Source organism: Papio anubis, chromosome 5, assembly GCF_008728515.1.
Source record: "Papio anubis isolate 15944 chromosome 5, Panubis1.0, whole genome shotgun sequence".
NCBI classification, from domain to species: domain Eukaryota; kingdom Metazoa; phylum Chordata; class Mammalia; order Primates; family Cercopithecidae; genus Papio; species Papio anubis.
The window spans coordinates 31,338,282-31,350,332 of record NC_044980.1 but is presented as its reverse complement, the minus strand read 5'-3'; the positions used below and the strand labels follow the sequence as shown (position 1 = coordinate 31,350,332).

General features: G+C 41.8%; 1 protein-coding gene across 7 annotated transcripts in view; it reads right to left on the bottom strand.

Annotated features, from left to right (window-relative positions):
- Positions 1-3,056: 3,056 nt before the first annotated feature.
- The window catches only part of PDZD2 (PDZ domain containing 2), a 472,962-nt gene continuing 463,967 nt past the window's right edge, over positions 3,057-12,051 (bottom strand). For all 7 annotated transcript variants that reach the window (XM_009208211.4, XM_009208214.4, XM_009208215.4 and 4 more), the window contains one exon: positions 3,057-5,887. In XM_009208211.4, the coding sequence (XP_009206475.2) occupies positions 5,721-5,887 (167 nt within the window). In that variant the 3' untranslated portion in view covers positions 3,057-5,720. The remainder of the gene's footprint in view (positions 5,888-12,051) is intronic.

Below are 12,051 nucleotides of genomic sequence, written 5' to 3'. Positions count from 1 at the left end.
ATACAAAACAGTTTGTATTTAGAATTTTCTTTTCCCGAGTCATATTCCAAATTATGTATTTACTTTTTTTTTTTTTTTTTTTTGAGACGGAGGCTCGCTCTGTTACCAGGCTGGAGTGTAGTGGCGTGATCTCAGCTCACTGCAAGCTCTGCCTTCCGGGTTCAAGTGATTCTCCTGCCTCAGCCTCCTGAGTAGCTGGGACTATAGGCGCGTGCCACCATGCCCAGCTAATTTTTGTATTTATAGTAGAGATGGGGTTTCACTGTGTTGGCCAGGATGGTCTTGATTTCTTGACCTCGTGATTTGCCCACCTTGACCTCCCAAAGTGCTGGGATTACAGGCATGGAGCCACCGCACCCGGCCTCCAAATTATAGTTTTTATCTGCCTTTTGCATAATTGTGTTTCACTCCCTGTCTTCTCCTCCCTTCTCTTCACCAGTTCTGAATTCATAAGTAGGACCCTTGCTGAATTTGATTGTTTAGTGGGGGTAAGTGAATTTTACTAAGCTTGCCATTTGCCCAAGATTGGTCAGTAGTGGATCCCTTATAGCTCTCTGTGTTTAAGCATTGTTCAAATCGTCTCTTAGGACAAGAGAAGGAAGTTGGGGACTAGCTGATTTTAGTCTTTGAGATACTCAGCTGTTTTGAAGGGATCAAGAGGATGTGTGGAGTGATAGTGGCCATGGCATTTACAGGGTGAGGGTGAGCTGGGGCAGCTAATCTCTTTCTGAATCAGTTATTAACTGCAGGGTCCTATTTGGTGGGGGCTCCCCTCAAATCTGGCCTGCCACTCCTGACCTCAAGTGATCCGCCTGCTTTGGGCTTCCAAAGTGTTGGGATTACAGGAGTGAACCACTGTGCCCAGCCTGGTTTTAGATCTTCTACATGGTATGTAGTTTGCCATTTCATATAATGGGTTTGTGGCTACTTCCATTTTAAAACTACTAGAGTTTCTCTGTTTGTTCATTTCATTGGGTTTCAAGGAAGGGAGTTATGCAAACAAGCCCTCTGTCTCCTAGGAATTAGTGAGGCTATTTCCTCGCCTGTTACTCCTCTGGCCTGCTTAGACTGACCGCCAGGTGTCTGGGAAAATGAAAATGATTCCTCTTCTTCAATCTCATCTTCCCAACATTCTGAGGCATGAAGATGACTCCAGTTTCAGCCTGCTTTTTTTTTTTTTTTTTTGACAGAGTCTCACTCTGCCACCCAGGCTGGAGTGCAGTGGTGCGATCTTGGCTCACTGCAACCTCCACCTACTGGGTTCAAGCAATTCTCCTACCTCAGCCTCCCGAGTAGCTGGGATTACAGGTGTGTGCCACCACGCCCAGCTAATTTTTGTATTTTTGGTAGAGATGGGGTTTCGCCATGTTGGCCAGGCTGGTCTCGCGCTCCTGACCACAGGTGATCCACCCTCCTCGGCTTCCCGAAGTGCTGGTATTACAGGCGTGAGCCACCGCACCCGGCCTTCAGCCTGCTTCTTAAAGGGCTCAACTTCAGTAGTCCCCTTTCTCCAAGTTAAGGATTTTGGTGGTGGTCTTCAGAACTCTCTTTCATGCCACGTATGCTCTCTCAGTCAGAGAATTGTATTCCATTTCATTGTTCCCCTTCTGTTTGGCGTTAAGATTTTTCTTTTGGAAACGGAGTCTCGCTCTGTCGCCCAGGCTGGAGTGCAGTGGCCCATTCTCCTGCCTCAGCCTCCTAAGTAGCTGGGATTGCAGGCACATGCCACCATGCCCGGGTAATTTTTTTGTATTTTTAGTATAGATGGGGTTTCACCATGTTGGCCCGTCTGGTCTCAAAACTCCTGACCTCAAGTGATCTGCCTGCCTTGGCCTCCCAAAGTGCTGGGATTACAGGAGTGAGACACCATGCCCGACCTGGTTTTAGATCTTATACATGGTATGTACTCTTCCATTTCATATAATGGGTTTGTGGCTATTTCCATTTTAAAACTACTAGAGTTTCCCTCTGTATTTGTTCATTTCATTGGGTTTTGAGGAGGGGAGTTATGCAAACAAGCCCTCTGTCTCCTAGGAAATAGCTCTACCCAAGTAGGGGCAGGGAACCAATCAGAATTTCAGTTTTGGGATGTATATAGAAAATCAGGCAGGCAACAGCTTGTATGTCCAGAGAAACTCTGGTATTGATTGGGGCCAAAATGATGGCAAATGGCTTCCATAGATGTCTAGGTAAAGAACTGGTAAGGACTGGGGATTAGGATGCCGTGACCAGCAGAAACAGACCTGAAGTGGGGAGGGTGCTGGGTGAAGCCGAGTTCCTCCCGTCTGAGGCCAGGTCACATGCTGGGTCCTGTTCTGAGATTTCTGCAAGAGACCATCTTGCCTTTTTCCTTGGGCTACTGTAAGTTGGTATCTCCATCTAGGGCACCTAAATAAAGTAGATGCTTTTTATTTACCTCTGTGAGGTAGGATCCCAGATCATCTAAGTAGGAGGCAGAAGGTGATTGGGTAGAGTTTTTGAGAAAAAGAACATTATTGTGAAAAGTGACAGAAACAACTGACAAGGAAACAAGTGCCGAGTGGCAGCGAGGGTCCAGTTAAGGCTGGAAACCGTGAATTTACAGCAGCAGCATTCTGTCTAGCTGTGGGATTTTTCTCTAGGAATAGGGTTATAGGAACCAAGATGCTGGCTATTTGGAAGGAAGGGTCCAGGATCGCCTGGTAAGACACAACAGTGGGGCAAGGGATCTAAGCCTGTGGGCTGGGCAGAGTTTGCTGTGCTACGCTAGGGTTCTAGTCTGAGAAGGGAATGGAAGGGTGGAGTTCTGATAGGGAGAAAACTGTCAAGGGCTTGTTGGAAGTGAAGATGCTGGAGGAAGTGACCAGGAGGCCAGGAGTGTGTGGTAAAAGAGTAGGATGTTCAATTTAAGATGTAGAGGTGGAAAAGTTTTAGATTGTGTCAAGATTGTGAGTGTGGCCTGGAAAAGGGCGGCTAATTTGAGTTCTGTTGCCTTTGTACCGCTGACTCATTGAGGTGACAATAAACATTTCTTATCTTAATATTACTCTATAACAGCCAAAATAGAAAAAAAAAAATCAAGTAGTAAGCAGAGTGTTTATTTTTTTAAAATTACTTAAAAAAGGTTGTTTACAGAGATGTGGATTTATATAACTTGGTGACAACATTTTTAAAATGTACAGGCTATTTCATATTATTGCACTTACTCTTTAATATATAAGGCATTTTACTTTACATAAATAAAGGATAATGTATACTATCATACAAAGTTATGGTGCCAATTAAGTCAACCATCAAACTCAATGAGATGTGTGTGGGAAGATGGAAGTGGAACCCAGCCTACTTTAATCTTCATGGTATATTCTTGCAACTACGATTTACTTGTTATAACACATATTTACCCTCATAGCTTATTGTGAATGACTGACCAGTTAAGGAAAAAAAGAAACAATGACAGTTTTAGTAGGACAATACCATTAGTGTTCACTTCAGGAAGTGTGGGAATTTATTAGGCTAATTAGAAATACTAGTCATGCCTTGAACACTGAAGACAAATAAACAGCTTTCTATCTTAGGGTCAAAGACAGTTTAGCTTTTGCTTCTTCCCTTAAATTTCAACTGTCGGCGAGGGAAACCTTCTGGCAAGATGTAGTAGCAGTGGCTGATGACTTTAGCATAGTGTATGTGGTAAGCCAGAGGTCTACCCTTGTATTCCAGATAGGAGGCTTAAGGACTTGCGGAAGGAGACCGTTGCATTTGCTCCACGTTGCACAAGAAATTCCTGTCTGTTCACGTAGGGCTGTGCATTTCTTATTATTAGGCACAGCTGTAACAGTGGAGGCAAAAAGCAGTTTTCAGTGTTGACTTGAAACAGTCTTTCATTTAGGCAAGAAAGCAGAAACCACAAAACTGACCCCAGAGACTGAAAAAACAATCAAGCATGCACCTTGCACTGACTTCCTACAGTATCCTACCTGTAACTGTAGTGAAAAGTAGAAGTAAAATCAATAAGACCTTTCTAACTAACTCCTGTACTATATTTTCCTTTGTATTGCCGGTTGATGAGAAATCTGGACTCCAACAAGCCAGCTATTTCTCTCTCACGTGAAGGACCTCTCTAGGCCGACTTCGAAGATGTTTAAGTGGGATTGGTCATTCAGAAAAATGATGTACAAAGCTGATGGCTAAAGCCCCTGCATGAATCTGGGGGTCATAGCCATAGACCCAAGCTGTAGGTTATTTAAAGAAGTATCTCCAACATAAAATCTTAGTGTCATGCACACAGGTATGGCAAATGCAGTCTCCACTCATATTCTGAGGACTCAACGGGTTGGTTTGTGCCACGGAAGACCAGGCTTATAACTACATTTCTGCTCCTTTACCTTGACTCACCCTGTTTCTCCTCCTCTTTATGACCCGATGAGGATTTGGAATTTACCTAAGAAAATAAGGTACAGTATGAGGAGAGAACAGCCAACTGTGTGACGACGAACGGAATATCCAATGGGAGCCGCTACTGGGAAGCAGCTCATGCCGCCAGAGGAGTGGCCAGAGTGAGTTTCCCGAGCAGCGTGAGTCACGACAGTCCTCTGTAGGAAAACATTTTTGGCAAAAGGAGGAAGTTGCAAAGCAGGAAAACGAAAACAGCAAAAACTTAAGTCACTGCAGTTGTCATACTAGGTCAAGAAAAGAGATCCAATACTTACTTAGAATGTTACATTTCTTAAACATGTTGGGAAAGAGGAAAAAAACCAACCAGTCTCCTAAAAGGATTCCATTAAGCTCCTCTATTTGGATTGGAAATATATTGTCTGTAAATCCAAGGACACTTAGAAAGATACTTGATTTCTAAAGATTAGTTTAAATTCATGGTTGGAGTGCATAAAATACAGAAATGGAAACCCAGTGACTGTGATATTTTTGCCTGCTCTTGGTACTGACCAGTGTTGAATTCAAGCACTTATCAAGACAGGTTCAAAAACTAGTTGTAAGGTGCTTTTAGATGTTGACCTTTCTGCTCCCTCTAAGCAGTGAAGCTCATGGCTATTTAATACAGTTTATCAGAAGTGCTATTCTGTAAAACAGCCTTATGGCTTACACTTTTGAGATAGAAAATGATCAATACTTCATGGTGATCAACAACCTATTGAGTTCAACTCTGCATACGTACATTATACATTACACTCACTAAAAAATACTCTATTTTGCTTTTTCATTTTTGGACAATTCCTGAGCTCGGCCTAACAGGTCATAATTCATTTTTTTAAGTCTCATTCTCTTTTCAGGGTAACATATACAGACCTACAGCTCCTCCTTCCACTGAATGTACCTAAAAGCATTCTGTCATTTACTTACAAAATCATATAAAATGATAGTCCTCTCAGGTGTGACATTTGTGTCCCCCTCAGACTTTTAGTTCCCTAATCACCAGGATTGGGTATGTTGGGAGAGCTGGCAAGAAGGAAGCAAAGGTCTAGCTAAGTGTTTCAAATAAAGAAGGGTGTGTCACATCTTGTATCCCCATCAGTCAACATAAAGGTAGGGGACAGGCACTGGAACGAAGGAACCCTCCCGGCCTGGGTGATCCAGGTAGAAGGCTTCTGAGTTAATTTCATTGCTGTTGCACATACAGTTAAGTCAGGCTTCATGTGTAAGCACAAGCTTGGAGATTTTTATAGTCCGTGTCTAAACCACAGTCTTCAAGACTGTGGTTTAAAGAAGTCACTCTGGTTTCTTAAAGTTCATGAAGAATTTCTATGCTTTCTAATTAATAACTGCACAGGTCCTTCTGGGACAGACTTCATAATATTCCAGGCATCAAAGTGCATGAGCCCAACCAGAGGTTTCCCATTAATAGCAAGAATTTCATCTCCAGCTTCTATTATTCCAGCTTGTTCAGCTGCACCACCTGCGAGAATAAACACAGAATAACAGAATAATAGCTTGGCAGTTTCACAGTATTCAAAAATCCTAAGTAAACTAAAAACTTTTAAATGATAAAAATATCTAAATAATATATTCTTGAATAGAGAAATATTTCTTAGAATACAAAAAACATATATCCATAAAAATAAACAGGTCTACATAAAACAATTCAATTCTAGCCCTTCCTCCCACCGCCCCCCAAACATAAGCAAGATAAAAATAACAAACTGATAAGGGGAAGATATTTTCTATGTATTTAATCAACAAATGGTTAATATCCAGACTAAAGAACTACAAGTCAACAAGAACAACACAAAATAAAGTTGGGCAAAGGAAATCAACAGCTGAAATCCATACAGCCAGTAAACACAGAAAAGCAGGCTCAACGTTTTTTTTTTTTTTTTTCTTCTTCTTCTTTGAGACAGGGCCTTACTCTGTCACCCAGGCTGGAGTGCAGTGGTACAGTTTTGGCTCACTGCAGCCTCTGCCTCACTGGGCTCAAGCGATCCTCTCACATCAGCCTTCAGAGCAGCTGTGACCACAGGCATACACCACCATGCCCAGCTATTTTTTTTTATTTTTGGTAGAGATGGGGACTTGCCATGTTGCCCAGGCTGTCAGCTTCTAATTGTTAACAGATACTGGCGGATACATGCAAGTTCGGAGAATCAGTGATTATGTGCTCATTAGTGACGATGGGGACTACTTACAGAGTTTAGCATGTTCACATTATAGCTTTGTCTAGCTTTGTATGAGCTCTGGAAAAAATGCAAGTGTAAACCCTCCATTTACGTTCTCACACAGACTTCTAAAGGTATACCAGCTATGGAGGCATCTTATGGGAAAAAATGGCATTGAAAGAAAAATTCCCAAGTGTGAAAATAAAAATATTCTCAGAAATTTTGATTAGACCTCAAAAGGCTGGGCAGATGTATCGATTTCATCCTAAATTACTGAAGATCGTTATTGAAATAAATATTATGTCATAAAAATACAGCTTGGAATAAATCCACCCAAGGACAAGAACATTTTCTGTGGTTAATGATAGAGGCAGTTACATTAAAAGAGAGACCTCACCAGTATCAGCCCTGTAGTGGGCCCCAGGAGAATGATTTGGTCCCCAGTCCTTGCTTTTCTTGAGATACACTTTTGGAAGGACCAAAGAACCAATTATGTTTGTGTTAGCATAATACCCAATGTCCTATTCTAGCATATTAAATAAGGCCCTCTGGTTATGTGAAACAAAAGAATTTTGTGTGTTCACTTGGGCCCCAGGACATGGGAGGTTCCAGGCAACCAGAACAGCCTGACGCACACTGAAGGAGCAATCAGACTGGGTTTGGTCTCAAATCTGTGACTTCAGCCAAGTTACAGATTTCTCTAAACTTCAGTTTTCTCATCTGCAAAATGGTGATGATATCTGTCTTGTTATCTTACTAGGTTGTTAGAAGGACTGAACGAGATGAAATAGTCTTCTAGGACAGGGGTCCTCAACCCTTGGGCTGCAGAGTGGTGGCAGGAGGGCTGCACAGCAGGTGAGCAGTGGGTGAGTGAGTGAAGCTTCCTCTGTATTTACAGCCTCTCACCACCACTCACATTACCACCCGAGCTCTGCCTCCTGAGATCAGCAGCAGCATTAGACTCTCACGTGAGCGTGAACCCTATTGTGAACTGCGTATGCGAGGGATCTAGGTTGCGTTTTCCTAGGTTGCGTGTTCCTTATGATAATCTAATGCCTGATGATCTGTCAGCGTCTCCCATCACCCCCAGATGGGATGCCTAGTTGCAAGAAAACAAGCTCAGGGCTCCCACAGATTCTACATGATGGTGAGTTGTATAATTATTTCATTATATATTTTAAAATGTGATAATAGAAATAAAGTACACAATAAATGTAATGCACCTGAATCATCCCGAAACCATCCCCCACCCAAACCTTCACCGTGGAAAAATTGTCTTCCACAAAACCAGTCCCTGGTGCCAAAAAGCTTGGAGACTGCTCCTTTAGAAAGCTTTCAGTGTTGTACAAAGAAGAGGTTTGCCAGCTTTTGGACTTTTTACACAAGAGAGAAATAAATTCTCTCGTTTAAACACTGCTATTTTGGATTTCCTATTACATGAGGCCAAACTGAATCTTAACAGATTTGAGCAGGATATGTCTCTCTCCCCAGTTACATATAAATTTTTTTAAAATGTCTTTTTTCCCAAAAAGGTCTTGCATGGCTTTTAACACATTCTTAGGTTCCTTACACTTATGATGAATTGGTGTCACACAGTGCACAATCTGCATTTGGTTTTTTTTTCATTCGACACTGTTTTTGAGCTGGTCCCAGTTAATATATAGAGATGTAATTTATTTTTTCAACTGCTATTTAGCTTTCCTTTATATGAATATATTTTATCATTCTGCTACAGATAGAAATTTAAATGGTTTCATAGCTTCCATTTTCCTAAGCACTGCTAAAATTTTCCTTAGAGATTAACCAGTAGATACTTGCATGAGAAAAAAAAATGAGTGTTTTCCTTTCTCCACATCCTTGCCAACACATCATCGTATGAGATTTTTTATTTTTGGCCAACTTGATAGATTAAAAGAATGATTTATAATATTTCTAATTTTCATCCAATACATTTAAGTTTGAGCATCTTCCTGTGTTTGTTGGCCACCTAGGTTTTAACTTCTGTCAATTTTCTATTGCTTTCTTTACCCAAATTTTCTCTCTTGTATTTTTCTTACTGAATTATATAGTTCTTCATATATTCTGGAATTTTCTTTTTTTTATGGAGACAAGGTCTTCCTCTGTCCCCCAGGCTGGAGTGCTGTGGCACAATCATGGCTCACCACAGCCTCGACCTCCCGGGCTCAAATGCTTCTCCCACCTGAGCCTCCTGAGTAGCTGGGACTATAGGTGCGTGCTGCCACACCTGGGTAATTTCTGTATTTTCTGTAGAGATGGAGTCTCGTCATGTGGCCCAGACCGCTCTTGAACTCCTGGGGTCAAGTGATCCGCCCACCTTGGTCTCCAAAGTGCTGGGATTACAGGTGTGAGCCACGGTACCCTGCCTATTCTGGATATCAACCCTTTATTAAATATATTGCAAATATCTTATAATAACTTATTTTTGAATATGCTTATAAATTTTGCCATATAACAAACATTTTATATGTTTCTTTTTTTTTTTAGATGGAGTCTTCTCTGACCCCAGGCTGGAGTGTAGTGGTGCGGTCCTAGCTCACTGCAACCTCTGCCTCCTGGGTTCAAGTGACTCCCCTGCCTCAGCCTCCTGAGTAGCTGGGATTAAAGGCATGCGCCACAACGCCCAGCTAACTTTTATGTTTTTAGTAGAGATGGGGTTTCACCATGTTGGCCAGGCTGGTCTCTTAACTCCTGACTTCAGGTGATCCACCCACCTCGGGCTCCCAGAGTGCTGGCATGAAATCCATGATCCATGAGCCACTGTCCTCGGCCCTGTATGTTTTTAAAATGTGTTTTTCTCTTATGTTTAAGAAATTCTTCTATGATATTTAAAAATAATGGTTATTACTGATACATAGAAAATTCTATTGATCTCTGCATGTTAATTGTGAATTCATTGTTCTTTGCAAACTATTTATATTGACTTGACATTTTCTTAGATTTTTTTCAATCAGAAAGAACATATAGGAAGACAATTTGTCATTACGGGCAAATAATATTTCTAATTTTTGTACTTCTTGGCTTATTTATTGCTGAGTTATTTGGTAAAATGATGAAAGAGGAACATTTTGGGAGCGGCTTAAAATTGTACTAGTGACAGTGTACACTGCAGCTTCATATAGGAGCTTAAAAATAACTATTTTCTAATTTTTTTCATAAACTCCCTGACCTTAAAGAAAGCTTTAGAGATACTGACATTTAGTTCCTTTATTATTCAGGCGGGGTTGCGGTGGCTCATGCCTGTAAATCACAGCACTTTGGGAGGCTGAGGCAGGTGGATTACTTGAGGCCAGGACTTTGAGACCAGCCTGACCAACATGGTGAAACCTGTGTCTACTAAAAATACAAAAAGTTAGCTGGGTGTGGTGGTGCATGCCTGTAATCCCAGCTGCTTAGGAGGCTGAGGCACGAGACTCACTTGAACCTGGGAGGCAGAGATTGCAGTGAGCAGAGATTGTGGCACTGCACTCCAACCTGGGTGACAGAGCGAGACTCTGTTAAAAACAAAAACAAAAAAAACTTCCTTATGATTCAAATGCTTGTTCTGTAATAGTCTTACTCAAGAAATCATTCCAATGCTCGTTCTGTAATAGCCTTACTCAAGAAATCAGTATTGCGATATTGTTTTCTAATGCTTGAGCTAAAAGACACAGGAAAACAAAATGAACAGAAAAACTGTACTCATGAAATTACTCTGTAAGTATGAAATACGAGGTAAGAAGATGAATCCTGACCTGAAGTGATTCGCCTGCCATAGCCTCACAAAGTGCTGGGATTATAGGCATGAGCCACCGTGCCCGGCCAGATAATGAAATCTTTAGACTCACTAGTTTCCAAAGGTGGGATCTGCCATATAATATTCAGAAATACTTGAATGGCTTTCCCCAAGAACAAAACCACGGGCTTGCACATGAGAGCATCTAAAGCGCTAGTCTGTGGGACTGACACTTCTCTTCTCTATCCATTTCCACAGCAGTTTTCACGGATTTGGGGCCAGATGCTAGAGACAAAGGCTGAGTTGTCCAGGACGTCATATTCTTGCTTTGCTGGAGACAGAGCAAAGCTAGAGATAAGAGATGGAGACAGATGACAGGATATCATCTCTCCTGTGGCTTCTTCTAGTGTGGGGTCCCCAAGCCTGGACTCTCCAGCTGATGTGCTGCTTTAGTTGGTGTCTGCCCTGGTCCTTTGGTTCACAGGCTCACATGCTTTTTTGGGTTGTGTCCCCTTGGATTACAGAGGTGATGTGTCCTGTGACTAAGCATGGAGGCGGCCACTCCTGCTCCCCTCAGGAGTGTCTTAAAATACCTCCACTTTAGCTACCCTATTGAATGACAGGTTAGCTGGGTGCTGTGTTTTCAGGTGATGGACATTTTCCCTCAGTCCTCTGAAGGTGTTGCTGGCTTCAGGCATTCATGCGGCCATGCTGATTGTTGTACACAGAGAGCAAAGTAGAATTTTCTCTTGGCTTTTTAGATTTTCTTCTTTATATTCTGAAACTTTATTATATCAAGGTTTCAATTTTATTTTTTTTTGGAGACAGGGTCCTACTCTGTCACCCAGGCTGGAATGCAATGGTGCAATCCTGTTCACTGCAGCCTCCAAGTCGAGGGCTCAAGCGAGCCTTCCTTCTCAGCCTCCCAAGTAGCTGGGATCACAGGTGTGCACCACTCTGCCTGGCTAACAAGGTTTTTTTTGTTTTGTTTTGTTTTTTTAAATACATTCAGACTGTTTTGCCCTTGATGAGTTTTTCAGTCTGCATAGTCCTGTCATTTTTTCACTTCTGGAAAATTCTTAGTCATGATTTCTGCAAGTATTTCCTCTCATTCAATTTTTTCCTTTTGGAACTCTTTCTCTCATTACCTTTTGGTAATCATCTCTTTATTTCCCTATACTGCATTTTTTAATGGTTTCTTCTGTTCTACTTTTACAAATTCTATCTTCACATGGATTTAGCCTACTTTTTACTTTTATTCATTAATTTAAAGATATATTTAACTCCATTTTCACTAATGAGGGTATATCCGCATTTAGTTTTTACTTTTAAAGAGGCAGGGTCTTGCTCTGCTGTTCAGGCTGGTATTGAACTCCTGGGGCTCAAGCAGTCCAAGGAGCTGAGACTACAGGCATGCGCTACCACGCCCAGCCTGCATTTTGTCTTTTTTTTTTTTTTTTACATATTTGCTTGCTTCTTCGGAATACCCTCTTGGTCTTGTTTCATGGGTAACATTCCTGCCTCTGTCATTAATGGGGTGTCCTGTTTTTCGGGTCTGCTGGCAATGGATGTTGCCCTGTACCCTTCGTCTGAGAGCTTTCTGTTGAGAGGGCTCTTATAGCCGAGTTGCCACATGCTTGCCTGAGCCTGGTTCTCCTCCTGCTGCTGCTCTTTCAACTTGAACAATTAACTTAATGAGTCTGAGGTTTTCTCTTTACCCTGGTACCACAGGTT